The 14,348-nt window shown below is 62.1% G+C and overlaps 1 protein-coding gene across 1 annotated transcript in view; it reads right to left on the bottom strand.

The window, feature by feature from the left end:
- The window catches only part of OBSCN (obscurin, cytoskeletal calmodulin and titin-interacting RhoGEF), a 162,299-nt gene extending 152,755 nt beyond the window's left edge, over window positions 1-9,544 (bottom strand). Inside the window, exons 1-8 of the mRNA XM_047082324.1 lie at window positions 7,550-9,544; window positions 6,125-6,394; window positions 5,197-5,457; window positions 4,136-4,444; window positions 3,747-4,013; window positions 2,678-2,953; window positions 1,976-2,251; window positions 1,057-1,332 (exon numbers count right to left, since the gene is read on the bottom strand). Coding sequence (XP_046938280.1) covers window positions 1,057-1,332; window positions 1,976-2,251; window positions 2,678-2,953; window positions 3,747-4,013; window positions 4,136-4,444; window positions 5,197-5,457; window positions 6,125-6,394; window positions 7,550-8,684 — 3,070 coding nt within the window. The 5' untranslated portion in view covers window positions 8,685-9,544. The remainder of the gene's footprint in view (window positions 1-1,056; window positions 1,333-1,975; window positions 2,252-2,677; window positions 2,954-3,746; window positions 4,014-4,135; window positions 4,445-5,196; window positions 5,458-6,124; window positions 6,395-7,549) is intronic.
- Between the last annotated feature and the right edge of the window lie 4,804 nt (window positions 9,545-14,348).

A 14,348-nucleotide genomic window follows, 5' to 3' on the forward strand; every position in this document is an offset into this window, starting at 1 on the left:
ACAAGTTGCCCCAGTCACCCAGCAGAGGTTAGATCTGACCCTATCTACACTCTGATCCCTGCACTGCTTGCCTTGAACAGGGTGTCCAATCTCAGCGTGCAGCCACCCCGTGGGACAGGGCAGTCCCAGCACACACACAGGCCAGCCATGTAACCACTGGCCCACCTCCTCCACTCTCGACGTCCCACTGCTGAGGCAGTAGGGCCAGGGGCACATTTTTCCAGGCTATCTGCAGGGGGGTGTGGCCATCAGAGTGTTTGAAACCACAGCAGACAAAAAAGGAATAAAAAAACACCCCTTGCATGTTCTTCCCACCTTGAATGTGATGGCCAGGGCTGTGGAAGCCATCTTGTGACCATGAGGCAACAAGCATTAGAAAGATCCTTTTCTTGTGTTCAGGAAGGCAGAGAATTAGAGACAGACAGAAACTGTGTCCCCGGGATGTCCCTGTGATAGACTGTTAGAAGTGGTCCCTGATAAGCCAAGCCTCCCTGCGTCCACACCCCTCAATGGTGGGGTCTACTTCTCTCCCACCTTGAAACCAGACTGGCCTTATGCCTGTCTTTCCACCATACAAAGTGACAGAGGTCATACTCTGACCACAGACATTAACGAGCCCTGTAGCTCTGCTATGCCCTGAGGGGAAGGAGCCGGCTCTCCACAGGGAGAAATGGGCCCTGGGGTGAGGCATCATGAGGAAAGAAAGGGATCCCAGACACAAGAGTGAGCCTCGCCAGCATCATAAGGAGAGAGAGGCTTGCTGTCCCAGACAGATGCATCCACTGAAACCAACCCTACTAGGACCTCAGATGCATGGATGAAGCCAGGCTGGATCTTCCTGTCCCAGCAGAAATGAACGGTCTCACTGAGCCCTGCCCGAGTTCCTAACCACAGAACCAACCGTCTCCAAAGTTTGGGGGTACTTCTTACATGGCACCAGATAACTGACTGATACAGGCCCTGACCAAGCTGCAGATCACTGCCCTAGTCCCCACCTATATACTTCCTCCAGGCCTGTTCCTAGGATATGGTCATACATCTGCCTCATCAACTGACCTGTCATGTCCAGGCGGAAGGAGACCTTCTCTCCCCTGGCCTCGCAGCTGTACTCCCCGGCGTCCACCTTCCCCGCCTGCTGCACCACCAGCCTTCTGCTGCAGCCCGTGGCCTCCATGTGCACTCTGGAGCTGGCACTCAGCTTCTTCCCGCCCTTGTACCACGTCACCTCCGTCTTGTCCTGGGCCACCTCGCAGCTCAGCATGGCGCTGGCCCCCACCTTGGCCTGCACCTCACTGCGTGCCGGCTGCCCCTTGGCAAACACGGCCGAGGGCTCTAAGGACAGGGAGGGACAGGTGGTCAGAGGTCCTAGTTAGGTGAGGTTTCCCAAGACCTGGAGCCAAAGCACAGACACGCTGTAGACTCCAGGCCACCTTGGGAATCCTTCATGTCAGGTGCTGCCAGTGGGACCCTCCTCAGGCACAGGGTGGGGCTTGTGCCCTGACCCCTCTAAGCAGCATGATGGGCACCCTGGCTGGTGCCTGGGGACAGATGGAGGGAGGCATGGGGGGCAGTGGCCAAGACCCTACTAAGAGCCAGGACTCAGGCAAAGCCAGATCCTGAGAATCCACCAAGATGCACCAATAGGTTCTAGAAAGAGCCAGAGCCTCGTCCATCAAGATCCCAATTTAACCTGCCGAGGTGGCTTCTGGCACCTTTTGGGTCTTGCCAGCCTCACTTTTTCATCCTCGAAAAGAGAAAAAGGGCTGCAAATTTCTTATCTTTTATTCTCCATACCCACACTCCTCTCTCATCTAAACGTTAGTTCTGTGGGCACTTTCTTTCCCCAATTCTGGAAGCAACTGCACCCCCACAAGCATTCTTGGAAAAAAGGAAGGGCCGGGCAGCTTGGCCTCACAAGTGCTTGATGCAGCCGGACCTGCTTCCTACCCACCAAGTCCTGGAGGCTGCAGCTCACCACTGACACGCAGCTGGAAGTCCACGGAGTCCTCGCCCACACGGCATGAGTAGGTGCCCTCATCCTGCTTGGTGACCGAGGCTGCCACCAGCCGGTGCCACGTTCCCACGTCCTCCTGCAGGAAGCGCTGGCTGGAGCGGCTGAGCTCCGTGCCATCCTTGTACCAGCGCACAAAAACCTGGGCCTCAGAAGTCTCACATTCAAAGTGGGCTGGGCCCCCGGCCACGGCATCCACCAAGCCACCAGCTGTGTCCTTGTGCAGAAAGGGAGTGAGCCCTGCAAGGGCACATGGGCAGGTCAGGGGGCCAGCAGAGCCCTGGCCACACATCCACCCACTCAGACAGCAGATGGAGATGCCCAGAGCTCCAGGGCCTCACTGACCAGGGTCCCATTCAGAGGCAGGACTGGCCTGGGATGCTGACCTCTAACCACTCACGCACCACCTGCTCTTAGGAAGACCTTCCCCACCCTCTCACAGGCTGTCCACCTCTCACACCGTAGCGTCACTGGAGCCAGTTTCCCAGACTCCCGCTCCCCAAGATCAGCTAAGTCCCCCACCCTCCCACAAGGACAGAGGACAGGGGCTCCCACTGCCCAGACCCCCTAGAGCCTGTCCAGAGCTGGGAACATAACGTGTGGCCGTGACCATGGTGATGGTGGGCAGGCGAGGACGTGGACACACACACACACAGAGGACATCACCTTGCACCAACAGCTGGTAGGCAATGCGGCCCCCACGGCTGACACACTCGTACAGGCCAGCATCGTCTCGCACCACATCCCGCACCAGCAGTGCCCGCTGTCCGGCACTCGCCTGGACCTCGTATTTGGGGCCCAGGGGCAGCACGTGGCCGTCCTTCAGCCATGTCACCGCCGCAGCCTGGTCTGAGAGCTCTGCCAAGAGCTGTGCCTCCTCATGCAACCGGGCCAGCACTTCCCTCACAGCTGCCACTGGACGCTTGGCGGCCAGCCCTGGGGCTGTGTGGGGCCACACAGGTGGACACAGGGGATGTAGACAGAGGGGTGGACGGGGGGGGGCAAAGGGGAAGGGGGCAGAAGGGGAAGGAGCAGAGGGAGAGGGGGCAGAGGGAGGGGGTGGACAGATGGGGAGGGGACATAGGGGATGGACAAAGGGAGGGGACATTGGGGAGGGGACAGAGGAGGTGGACAGAGGGAGAGGGGGCAGAGGGGAGGGGGCAGAGGGAGGGGGTGGACAGAGGAGGCAGACAGAGGGGACGGACGGGGACAGGGAGGGGGAGGGGACAGTGGAGAGTGGACAGAGGAAATGGACATGGAGGGGGAGGGGAAAGAGGAGGGGGACAGAGGAGATGGACAGGGATGGGGAGGGGGCAGAGGAGAGTGGACAGAGAAAGCGGACAAAGAGGATGTATGGGCAAGAGAATGAGACAGTAAAGAGTAGACACAGTGGGGGTGGGGTATGGGAGAACAGACAGAAAAAAAGAGGAAGAGACAAGATTGCAGAGAGAGAGGGGAGCAGACAGATGCAGAAGTGAGGTCCTGCAGCTCCTCCTCCACTCACGCTGAGGCCGAGGCCGCTCCCAGCCCTGGGCAAGCTGCCTCACACCCCCCTCCTCTGTCCTGCCCACCTCATCCAGGAGACCACCCAGAGCCCACCTGGCCCTAGGGAAGATGCCTGGGGGGGTCACAGCCACACGCCCCTCCCCTGCCTGCCACATCCAGGAGACCACCTGGGAGCCCACCCTGCCCCTAGGGAAGAGGCCTGGGGGGGTCACAGCTGGGGTCCCCCTACCTCGGACCTCCATACGGATGCTGTTCTCAATTCCGTTGGCCACGAACTTGAGCTCAGCGCCATGCAGGCTGGCGGACACGGAGCGGATGGTGAGGGCATGCTGCGTGCCTTCGTGACGGATCACATACACACTGCTGGCCTTTAGGGCCTGGCCATCCAGGAACCACTCTCCAGCAGAGGCCAGAGTGAGGTCCACCAAGAAGGTCACCTCACCACCCTCCACCGCCTCCACCGCCTTCAGAGGAGTCTTCACAGCCAGCTGGGGGGCTGCAGAGTGAGGGCCTTAGGAAGGGGCCGGCCTCTGCCCTCCTCTGCTCCCCCTCCAGAGCCCAAGTTCCCCCTCCCCCAGGAAGCCCTCGGGACAGGCTCCAGGAGCCTTCCTCACTTACCCAGGTGGACAGTCCCTGGAAACTCCAGGTAGGGGCTCTGACCAAAGCTGTTCACAGCTGATACCCGGAACTGGAAGTCCCCCTCCTCAGCCACGCTGGCCACAGTCAGCTCACGTTCAGCCACCAACTCTGCCTCGTGGCACCGGCTCCAGGTGTAGGCGCCAAGCCGCTTCTTTTCCACCAGATAACCGTCGATGGGGACAGGGCGGTCCCCATGGGGTGGTGGGGACCAGGCAAGGGTGACGGAACACTCTGTCCTTCCCTTTACCACAGGGGCCTCAGGGGCATGCAGGGGCGGCCTCCTAGGGGCTGGAGAGAGCACAGTCAATATCACTGACTGGCAGTTCCCTCCCAAAGCCCTGGGTCCAAGCTCAGCTCTTCAAGGTGTCACAGAACCCCACCCTGCTGGGGGAGCTACTTTCATGATCTGGGAATGGCCATGGCACAAGGGGACACTGGGCCCAGGGAGGGCGTGGGCCCGCCACCCCTGTCCCAGCCCTGTGGCCATTTCTTTGGTTGCAGTGGGAAGAGTGCTCCGGCTTCAGGCCACTCAAACTGTGCACGTGGCCTGGGGACCAGGCTTATCCGTTTCTGCAGGTCTTAGGCTAACCAGTGACCAAAGCAGGTGCAGTGACCACTCTGAGGGTGCTCAGACCTGTGTGCAGGGACACATTCCTACCCCAACCAAGGGCTGACCAATGGGTGTGGGTAGGGGGAGGGACCTACCACCCAATCTACAAATGGGATACCAAAGGTCACAGAAAGAGGACACGCCTACACCTGAAATCCCACACCCACCCCATGCCAGCCACAACAATCCCTACCTTCTAATTTGGTTCATAGAGTGGGGAGGCCACCAGGACTGCTACCTCACAGTCACCTGGGGTGATCACGGTGAAGAAGGGCGCAAACAAACCAGGGGCCCCAGGAAACTGAAGCTATGACCCATTGGTTCAGTCCCCCAAAGCCCTCCGTGCAGCAGGCTGGAGAGCACAGCAGGGCCCCATGGACGAAGGAGGCAAAGGGCACTGTCCATCCAAGGGCACTCCCCAGGCCCTTACCAGACACGAAGAACTGGGTGGACGTCCGGCAGTCACCAGCAGTGAAGGTCACCTCGCCCACGTCCTCCAGGCTGCACTGGGAGATGGTCAGCGTGTGGCACATGCCTTCTGTGGTGATGGCCACGCGGCCCCCGGCCACCATCTCCTCCTGGTTCCTCAGCCAGTGGACAGGGCCCTCGGGCCTGGCCAGCTCCACACAAAACATGGCCGTGTCACCCACGCGCACCGCGGTCTTCCTCGGGAGCTTCCGAATGAGGTTTCCTGTGGTGGTCAGGGTGAGAGGCTGGTCAGATAGGACCCCTGCCCCAGCCTCCTTCCAGCACACCTTCTGGGCCCCTGTCCACCCCCGCAAGACACCATCCCCCCACCCCCCACATGGCCCCACGGCCCCTGCATGATGCCCCCAGTGCCCCTGCAAGACACCTGCCCCCCCAGGACCCCTGTCCCCATCCCCCAGGACCCCTGCCCTGCCCCTTCCCATCCTTGCCCACTCCTTGCAAGGCCCCACCCTCCACATGACCCCTCCACCTGCATGGCCCCACCAGCCGCAGGACCCTTGCCCTCCCCCCACGTGACCCCTGACCTCCCATAGGACCCCTGCCCTCACCCTCACATGACCCCTGCTCCCCCCAGAGGACCCTACCCCCACCACCGCAGGACCCCTGCCCCATCCCGCATGACCCCTGCCCCCCCCAGGACCCCTTCCCTGCCCCTTCCGGCCCCTGCAACCCCCCACAGGACCCCTGTCCGCATCCCGCAGGACCCCTGCCCAGCCCCTTCTGATCGCTGCCCACCTCCTGCAAGGCCTCACCACCAGCATGGCGCTGCCACCCGCAGGACCCCTACCCCCCCAACCCATGCTGCCACCCGCAGGACCCCTGCCCCCCCCCCGTGGGACCCTACCCCTTTCCCGCCCGACCCCTCCCACCTTGCACCGCGAGCTCTGCCACCGTGCGGCTGCCCTCCGTGGTCTCGCAGATGTAGACGGCGTCGTCGTCGGCGGAGACGTTGCGCACCGTGAGCCTGCGCTCAGTGCCCGCCTCCTCGATGCCGTACTTGGCGCTGGCCCACAGACGCGTGTCCTCCTTGTACCACGCGGCCTCCGTGGACGGCAGCTGCACCTCGCACTGGAACGTGGCCGACTCCTTCTCCCGCACCTCCAGGTCCTGAAGTCGCCTCTTGAAGGGCACGGCGGGCTCTGCGGGGAGGAGGCGCGTGAGAGGTGCTGGGGCGGCGGGATGCTTGCAGCGGCGCGGCAGGGAAGAGAGCTCCGAGGAGACAGAGGAGGGGGGAGGGGGCAGAGCGTGGGGATGGAGCAGCGGTGAGCTGCGGGGGAGGGCAGGAAGGGGGGCAGGTTAAGGGGCTCGGAGTGGGAGGCTGGAGCGTGGGGGCGGGGGACCAGGGCAGGGTTGAGGGGGCTACAGGGCAGGGGGGAGTGGAGAGGCAGGCGAGCAGCAGGGAAGCGTGTAGGGAGGTAGGGGGATGGAGGCGGGACAGGGGCGGGCGAGGGCACAGAACCTGAAGAGCCCCTTTCCCTTAAACAGAAGGAGATGTCCTGAAGACAAAAAGGAGAACCGAGGCCCGCAGGCAGCAGCCCAGCGCAAAGCTCAGGACTCACGCCCACGCCCACGCCCACGCAGCAGCCAGGCTGCGGGGCCAGCTCCAGATCTCTGCAGTCTCTGATCACCGGCTGTGGGCCAGGCCCCGCTGCCCTGCGCATTTCCCCCTGTGCAGCCCCCCTCCCCAAGAAACCGGGCTGTTTCCTCCGCGTGGGCCATGGCCGGGGGCGCGCACTGAAGGTCAGAGCGCCCTGAGATCCTACAGCGGGTCAGAAGTGGAGGTCAGTCTCTGCTCTTAGGAGCCTCGCCAACTTGCCCGCAGGACCTGATCACGTCGCCTGCCAGGGCTTCCCTCCAGAACCCGGAGGGAGCCCCAGACCCCTCCAGGGATCCTCAACGGGAACCTGTGAACTGGCTCAACCCGGCTCGGCCCCAGCCCCAGCCCTTGCCTTTCTCCCGGACTCTGCCTGGGAGACCCCTTTGGCAACCTGTCACTGGGGTGGAGGGCCTGGTTCACCCCGATAGTGTCTCAGGAGGAGGGGTTGCTTAGGACAAAGCGCTTGGTTCACTCATGTGACTCTCACAAAGACAATGGGACAGGCCGAGGGTCATCCGTGTCGCCCTCATTTCCTGGGCCCGAAGAGGCTAGAGCCGCCAACAGCTCTGCCTCAGGATTCCACCACGGATTCCATTCCAGGTGGGGGCAGGACTGGGGAGGCGCCTGCTTCTGCGCTCTGCGGGCAGCGACCTGGGCGGGGACCGTGCACTCCCGGCCCTGCGGGCGAGGCGCTCACCTCGTACGACGACTAGCACGGAGCTGTAGGTTTGGCCCACCAGGTTGGACGCCGTGCAGGTGTAGAGGCCCCGGTCCGACTGCTTGCAGAAGAGGATCTTGAGCACGAAGTTCTCCTGAGCGTCCTCGTACACCAGGTGTCGCCGGCCCTCCACCACCAGCTGGCCATCCTTCTTCCACACCGTCTCTGGCTTAGGCTCGCCCGTCACGTAGCAACTGAGGCGCGCGTGCTTGCCTTCAGTCACCGTGCAGGTGCGCGTGCCAGAGCCAGGTGGCGAGGCAGGGATGCCCTCGGCGCGCATCGCCTCCCGACGCCGCTGCAGGTGCGCCAGAAGCCCGGCAGTGGAGGCTCCCGGCGGGGCGGCGTCTGGGTCCGCGTCTACCGTGAGCGCGGCGTCGGCACTGGCGACGCCCAGCGGGTTCTCGGCGCGCACCGTGTATGTGCCCCCGTCGCGCGGCCGCGCGGACTGGATGCGCAGCGCGCTGGCCTCGCCGCTGGCCTCCACGCGCACCCGGGGGGCGTCGGGCGCGCCCAGGCGCCGGCCGTCCTTGGCCCAGCTCACTGCCATGGGCGGCGAGCCGCGCACGCGGCAGCGGAAGGTGGCCTCAGCGCCCTCGCGCACGCGGATGGACGTGGGCCGCAGCAGGAAGTGGGGCGCCTGCTCGGCGTAAGTGGCCTCGGCGTCCACCTGCAGGCCCACGGCCGCGAAGGCCTCGCCGATGGCATTGCGCGCGCGGCACACGTACTGCCCGCTGTCGCCCAGGGCCAGGTCCAGGATGGTGAGGCGGTACAGGTCGCCGTCCTGGGCCAGCCGGAAGCGAGAGCCCGCCTCCACCGGCTGCTGGTCCTTCTCCCAGCTCACCTGCGGCGTAGGGTTGCCCACGATCTGGCAGCTCAGCGTGGCGTCCTTCCCCACCGACACCACAAAGGCCTTGGGCCGGGTCAGGAATCGGGGCGCCCCGCTGAATGAGTGATCCATGGTGGGGGGCGGGGGCGGCGAGACGGACCTGAGAGCAGGTTGGGGGAAGGTCATAGTGGGGATGAGCCGCAGGTGCTGTCCGAGTCCTCCGCGGCTTCCCAACCAGTGTCCCTGAAGAACCCAGTCTAACCCAGGGTGGACACCTCCCGGCCTCATCTCCACCCCCCACCTCCACGCGCAGGTAGAACTACCAGAAGGCACAGTGGTGCAGAAAATCAGATTTACCCCTTTCTGGGCACCTGGAGTCTGGTGCACCCCTCGACGGGCTTTTCTAATGGGTGAGCATATCTCCTTCCTGTCCCCCCAGCTCTAGCCCTACACCCCAACTCAGGTCCAGTTGAGAACCTGTCCCAAAACAGCACACCAGCAGCCAGGCTGGCCCTCCTCTCTGTGCACCAGGGTCCTCCCTACCCTGGGGGCCATGCTGTACCTCTCCACACAGACCTGCCTGTTCCCCCCTGCCCACTCCAGCTGCTTCCTGGTGACCAGTTCCCGTCCCCCACACACCTCTGCTTCCTGGAGTCTGAAACTCCAGTCTGCTTACATCATTGCCACTCAGCTCTCCACACCTGGACGGGGCCTGGCCCCTGGCGGGAGTGCACCCAAGGTGACCCATCTCCCAGCAGGCTCTCCTCTGAGCCCTTGGCCCTGCATGTCCCCTTTTGTCCCCCCACTTCCTCCTCCGGGTGACTCATCTTCCAAAGCTGTTGGGCCACACATCCTGCCGGGTGCAGCTCAACCCTCCTCGCCCCAGGAAGTGCCCACGACAGAGGCCTGTCCCACCTGTAGCTGCCTGCACCTGTCCTGCGATGCCTTCTCCCCTCCCCTGCCAAAAAACTCTGATGAGCAGGGAAGGATTAGAGACCCTGTTGCCAGGTGACTTCCTCCTAACTGGCTGAGCTGCCCACACCCCCTCGCTGTGAACAGCCACAGGAGGATCTGGAGGGCACACAATCAGCAGTGAGGCCAGGGAGGACAGGCAGAGAGTCCCCTGGGAAGGGCCTGGCCAGGTTGACTGGCAGGAGCCCTGTCACTCTACAGACTTTGTGGCTCCACTGGCCAGGCACCCTGTGGGGATGGGGTGGGCACCACCCGAAAGCCTCAGGGGACAGGCCTCTGCCTAAGCCTCCCCTCCCCCTCAGGCCCCAGCTGGCCTTCAGCACAGGTGGGTATGGTGAGCCTGGGCCTTACCCCCCCCCCCCCGGCTTCTTTATGTAAGAACAGCAGCCCACTGGGCTCAGGGCTGGCCTCAAGCACCTTTACTCCTTCCCCAATCCACAGCTGGGCTTCTAGCGTGGGCTGCCCACTGGGGGACAAGTGGGGTGATGTCCTGTGATTCAGGGCCTAATCCCCCTTAATCCCCCTCTAGGAGGTGAGACCGCTCCAGCCTGCTGACTCACTGTGTGGTCAGCACCTCTGGCCCCTGCCCCCCACAGCCTGGCCATGTTCTGGAGCTGGGAGGACCTGGGCGGGTGGCCACCAGAGCCCCGCCCCTGGGGACGCCCTCTTGGGCCTTGATGTCCCTCTGGAGAAGGCTTACTCAGATCTCCCCTGAGATCTAAGCTCCCAGGGCCCCCCTCCTGAATCACAGTCGGTGGGTCCCCCAAAGCAGGACACTGAATCCTCCCTCCAACACACCAGGTGCAGCTATGGGAGATAGGTCCTCTGAGCTCATGAGTGGGCATGGGCAGGGGCCATCCCACAGCTAGTGGCCTCTGGGGGGCAGGGACAGCAACAGGGACAGGACAGGGAGCTCCCATCACCACACGTGCTTAGGGGGAGCCAGCCCAGGACCTTGGCAGGTGCACAGGCTGACCCCTGGCCTGGCAGGAGTGGGCAGAGACCTCCAAGATCCTCTGAGGCCCCCAGGGACAGTGCTGATGCCTGTCTCCTCATTTAACAGCCTGTATTTCCCACCTCAATGCAGCAGACACCATGAAGCCAGGGTTGGGGGCTCCCACAGATACAGCTGCCTCCGAGTCTACCCTGCCAGGCAGGCATCCCCACTGGTCAGTAGAACCCTAGCTCCAGAAATGCTTGCCCGAGGACTCCAGAGCCACCCACCGTCCTTCAGGCCAAGTCGGGAACACCCTCTGGGGGCCCCCAGAACTCCCATTGGGCACATACATGCAGCAGTGAGCTCAGAGACAGGAGACTCAGGAGGGGACACAGCCCCAGCCTCCCAGGAAAAGCCCCTTCCTTCCTCAGATGCCCGCCTGGGAAGGCAGCTCCCTGTAGACCCCACTCAGACTCCTGATGCCTTGGAGGACCTAGCTTGGCACTGGCAGGAGCCTCCCTCCACATGGAGACCATGACTCCCCCACCCCCACCTGCGGTCATTTCTCTAGAGCCCAGGAGTCCCTGGGGCTGACCTGAGCCCTGCCCACACCCTCCATCCTGGCTCTTCTAGAACTTGGCCAATCTCAGGTCCTCTTCCAGGGGCCCCTGGGCCATTTCTCAGATGCACCAAGTGTGGGAAGTGACTTGCAGCCTGACTGCAGAGTCTGGCCCCTTCCTGGGAATCCCTGCTGCCCCCGCCCCCACCCTTCCAGAAAAGACTTCCAAGGGCAGCTCCTGGAGTCTGTGCCTCCCCCTAGACCCCTGGGCTGGCGGCTTCCCGAACTCCTGGGGAAATTCTTTCCTGGAGTCAGGTGTCAGTGCCCCTTTGGCTGTCCCCTCTGCTGAGCCAACAGGCCTAAAATAGCCCCAGCTGTCAGCGGACATCCATCTCAGCAGAGCTGGGGGCAGGGCCGGCCAGACCTCTAGGCCTGCCTCACAGCAGGGAGCCCCCAGCGAAGGAGGAGGTGGATGCACCCCATGGCCCCCTGACCTCACACCCCAGCTGCTCCCTCCCCAAATGAGGGCTCAGGTCACTGCAGGGACTGGATTCCAGGGCTCCAACCCTCAAAGGAGCGGCACAGCCTGGCTAGACCAGCCCCCTCCCAGGGCCAACTGTACCCCACAGCCCTGACCTTCAACAGAGCAGTCCTGGAGGAGAGGGGCTAGGCCCAGGATGGCCCCCACCCCTGTCTGTCCTGCTTCCTCACCTGTCTCTACGGGAGGCTGGGAGCAGCACCCAGGCGGGGGGCTCAGACGGCAGGGCAGGGGCTGCTGGGTCTCACCTCCCTCCACGGGCCCAGGACCGACACGGCTCCCACCCAGCAGCCCACTCTCTGGCCGGTCCTCAGACTGGACAGGGACGAAAGGACAGGCGGACGCTGTCAGCTGGAGAAGGCTGGGCCCGCCCCCACCACCAGCCAGCCCAACCCAGCCCAACTCCAAAATAGCCCGGGTGTCACTGCCCCGGATTTGGTTTCACCCCCAGCCCCACGGAAGCAAAGGGCACAGACTCTGCATGGCCAGGTGTTTGGTGGGGGACAGCAGGGATGTGGGTAGGGCAGGGACCCCATCTTGTGGGGAACCCTGTTCAGACTAATATCCCGGAGTGCAGGGAAGGAGGGAGCCTAGGGGACCCAGAACCACCCAGAGGAGAGAGGGGGACCTGAGACCCCCAGAGGATATCCAAGATCACCTTAAAGGGACCTGGGACCCCTCCCCCAGAAAGGGATCCAGAACCAGTCAGAGGGGACCCAGAGCCAGCCAGAGGGGATCCAAGACTGCCCAGAGGGGACTAGAACCAGCCAGAGGGGAGAGGGGGACCAGAAACCACACAGAGGGCACCCAGGACTGCCCAGAGGGGACAGGGGTCCCAGGACCATGCCAAGTGCACTGGCCGTCTGAAGGTCCTGCAGACTCTGGGTACAGGTGGGCAGCCAGAAGCTACACACAGGCCTAGGGCAGGTATTGTATCCTTGGTGCTTCCGGCAGCACCTGGCCTAGCTGTTGTGTCCATGGCACCTTTAAATGGGAACCCCTGAGAACCCAGCTAGGGGCCTTTGCTGGCCATGGACAAGGGAGGGCCCCAGGCCCCAGGGTGGGCCGGCAGGACAATGTGTGTGCTGCAAATGACCCAGGAAGACTGTTCCCAACTCCATGGCTATCGCCCTGATGCAGGGACAAGCAGGGACAAAAGGCCAGCCCTGCCTGGGTGAAAGGTGGCCTTTGTCTGGTGGGGCTTAACCAGGACCCAGAGGGGCCACCTGCTGGGAAGTGGTTGATCCCCGCCTCCAGCAGCCCAGGTCTGAGAAACCCCCTTCAGGAACCCCAGATGAGGGTAGGGACCAGGGGAAGACACGCAGGCATGCCCCTTGCACCTGCTTGATCTGAGGACTTTTCCTGCAGGTGTGTCCACCAGTTGACCCTCACCACGGCCAGGTGTAAGGGCCAGGGGTCCAGAGCACCCAGGGAGGTGGGAAGGAGGGTAGGGAGGAAGCAGACCCACCATAGCGAGCAAGATGGGAGTTCTGTGGACACTCAGCTTCACCCCTGCCCTCAGCCAGCACCCCTTTGTCTGCTGGGGAAACCGAGGATCTGAGCACAGACCAGATGCACCCAGAGTGCCCAAAATCTGAGCTCAGTCACCATGATAAAACCACAGAATAGAAGGCTTCAACAGACATTCATTTCTCAGGGTTTGGGAAGCTACATTCTGAGAAGGTGCCTGAAGATCCTGGACACCGAGGTGGTACAGACACAGATAGCTAGTCACGCTGTAGCCAACAGAGGGCAAGCCCTCCAGGGTCCTTCTTCCTCTTCTGTGAACACTGATGCCACACGGGGACCAGGAATGATCTCAACTTTGATGATCCCCTGACACCAGCATATTAGCAGTTACCCCCCGACTTCTGACTTCCTGTAGTCCTGGGATCCTCCTCTTCCAGTCCTCCTCCCTGACCTGTGACCCTCCATAGTTTACCCTCCTCCTCTGTCCTCCTCATGACCTGTGATCCTCCATAGCTCGCCCCCATGCTCATCCTCCTCTCTGACCTGTAACCCCCCATAGCTCACACTCATAAGTCTCTCTGAGTCCCTTGTCCCTATGCCCTGTCAAAGACAGGCAAGTTTGGCTCTAGGAAGTGGCACCTGCAGGTCAGGATCCCCCCGGCCATGCACCCCTGGCACCAGCCCATCTGCTGCCTGTGGACAGACCCCAGGCCACCGGCTGCAGCCCCTGCCCATACATCACTGGGCTCTTGTGGGACATTTGGCCTCCTTGGTGCTCCCTGCATCTACACTCTGCTCATGTGGTGTGCCAGACCATCCACATGCTGGCTGCATGCCATGGGACTGTCCCGTCCTCCTCATGGCTCTGACAGAAGCAATGGGCCTGGCTGAGCTGTGAGTGGTCCGTCTGAGGGGAGAGGCCCATCTAGGAGGCACCAAGGGGAGGGGGCCATGCTTGCACTGCTGTGTGGCCCCGGGCACACCCCTGCAGGGCCCGTCTCCTTCTGGAGCTGCCCGCATGGCTGTGTGGCCCTGGGCACACCCTTGCGGGGACTTTTCCTTCTTTTTTTTTTTTTTTTTTTTTTTTTATCTTGTTTTATTTTGTATTTTTTTAAAATTTACATCAAAATTAGTTTAGCATATAGTGCAACAATGATTTCAGGAGTAGATTCCATACTGCCCCTTACCCATTTAGCCCATCCCCCTCCCACAACCCCTCCAGTAACCCTCTGTTTGTTCTCCATATTTATGAGTCTCTTCTGTTTTGTCCCCCTCCCTGTTTTTTTTTATTTACCTTTATTTTTTATTTTTTAAAATTTACATCAAAATTAGTTAGTATATAGTGAAGCAATGATTTCAGTAGATTCCTTAATGCCCCTTACCCATTTAGCCCATCCCCCCTCCCACAACCTCTCCAGCAACCCTCAGTTTGTTCTCCATATTTATGAGTCTCTTTTGTTTTGTCCCCCCTCCCTG

Source organism: Lynx rufus, unplaced genomic scaffold (assembly GCF_022079265.1).
Source record: "Lynx rufus isolate CCGP_SWC_20201006 ecotype Redwood Valley unplaced genomic scaffold, mLynRuf1.p SCAF_1, whole genome shotgun sequence".
Taxonomy (NCBI): Eukaryota; Metazoa; Chordata; class Mammalia; order Carnivora; family Felidae; genus Lynx; species Lynx rufus.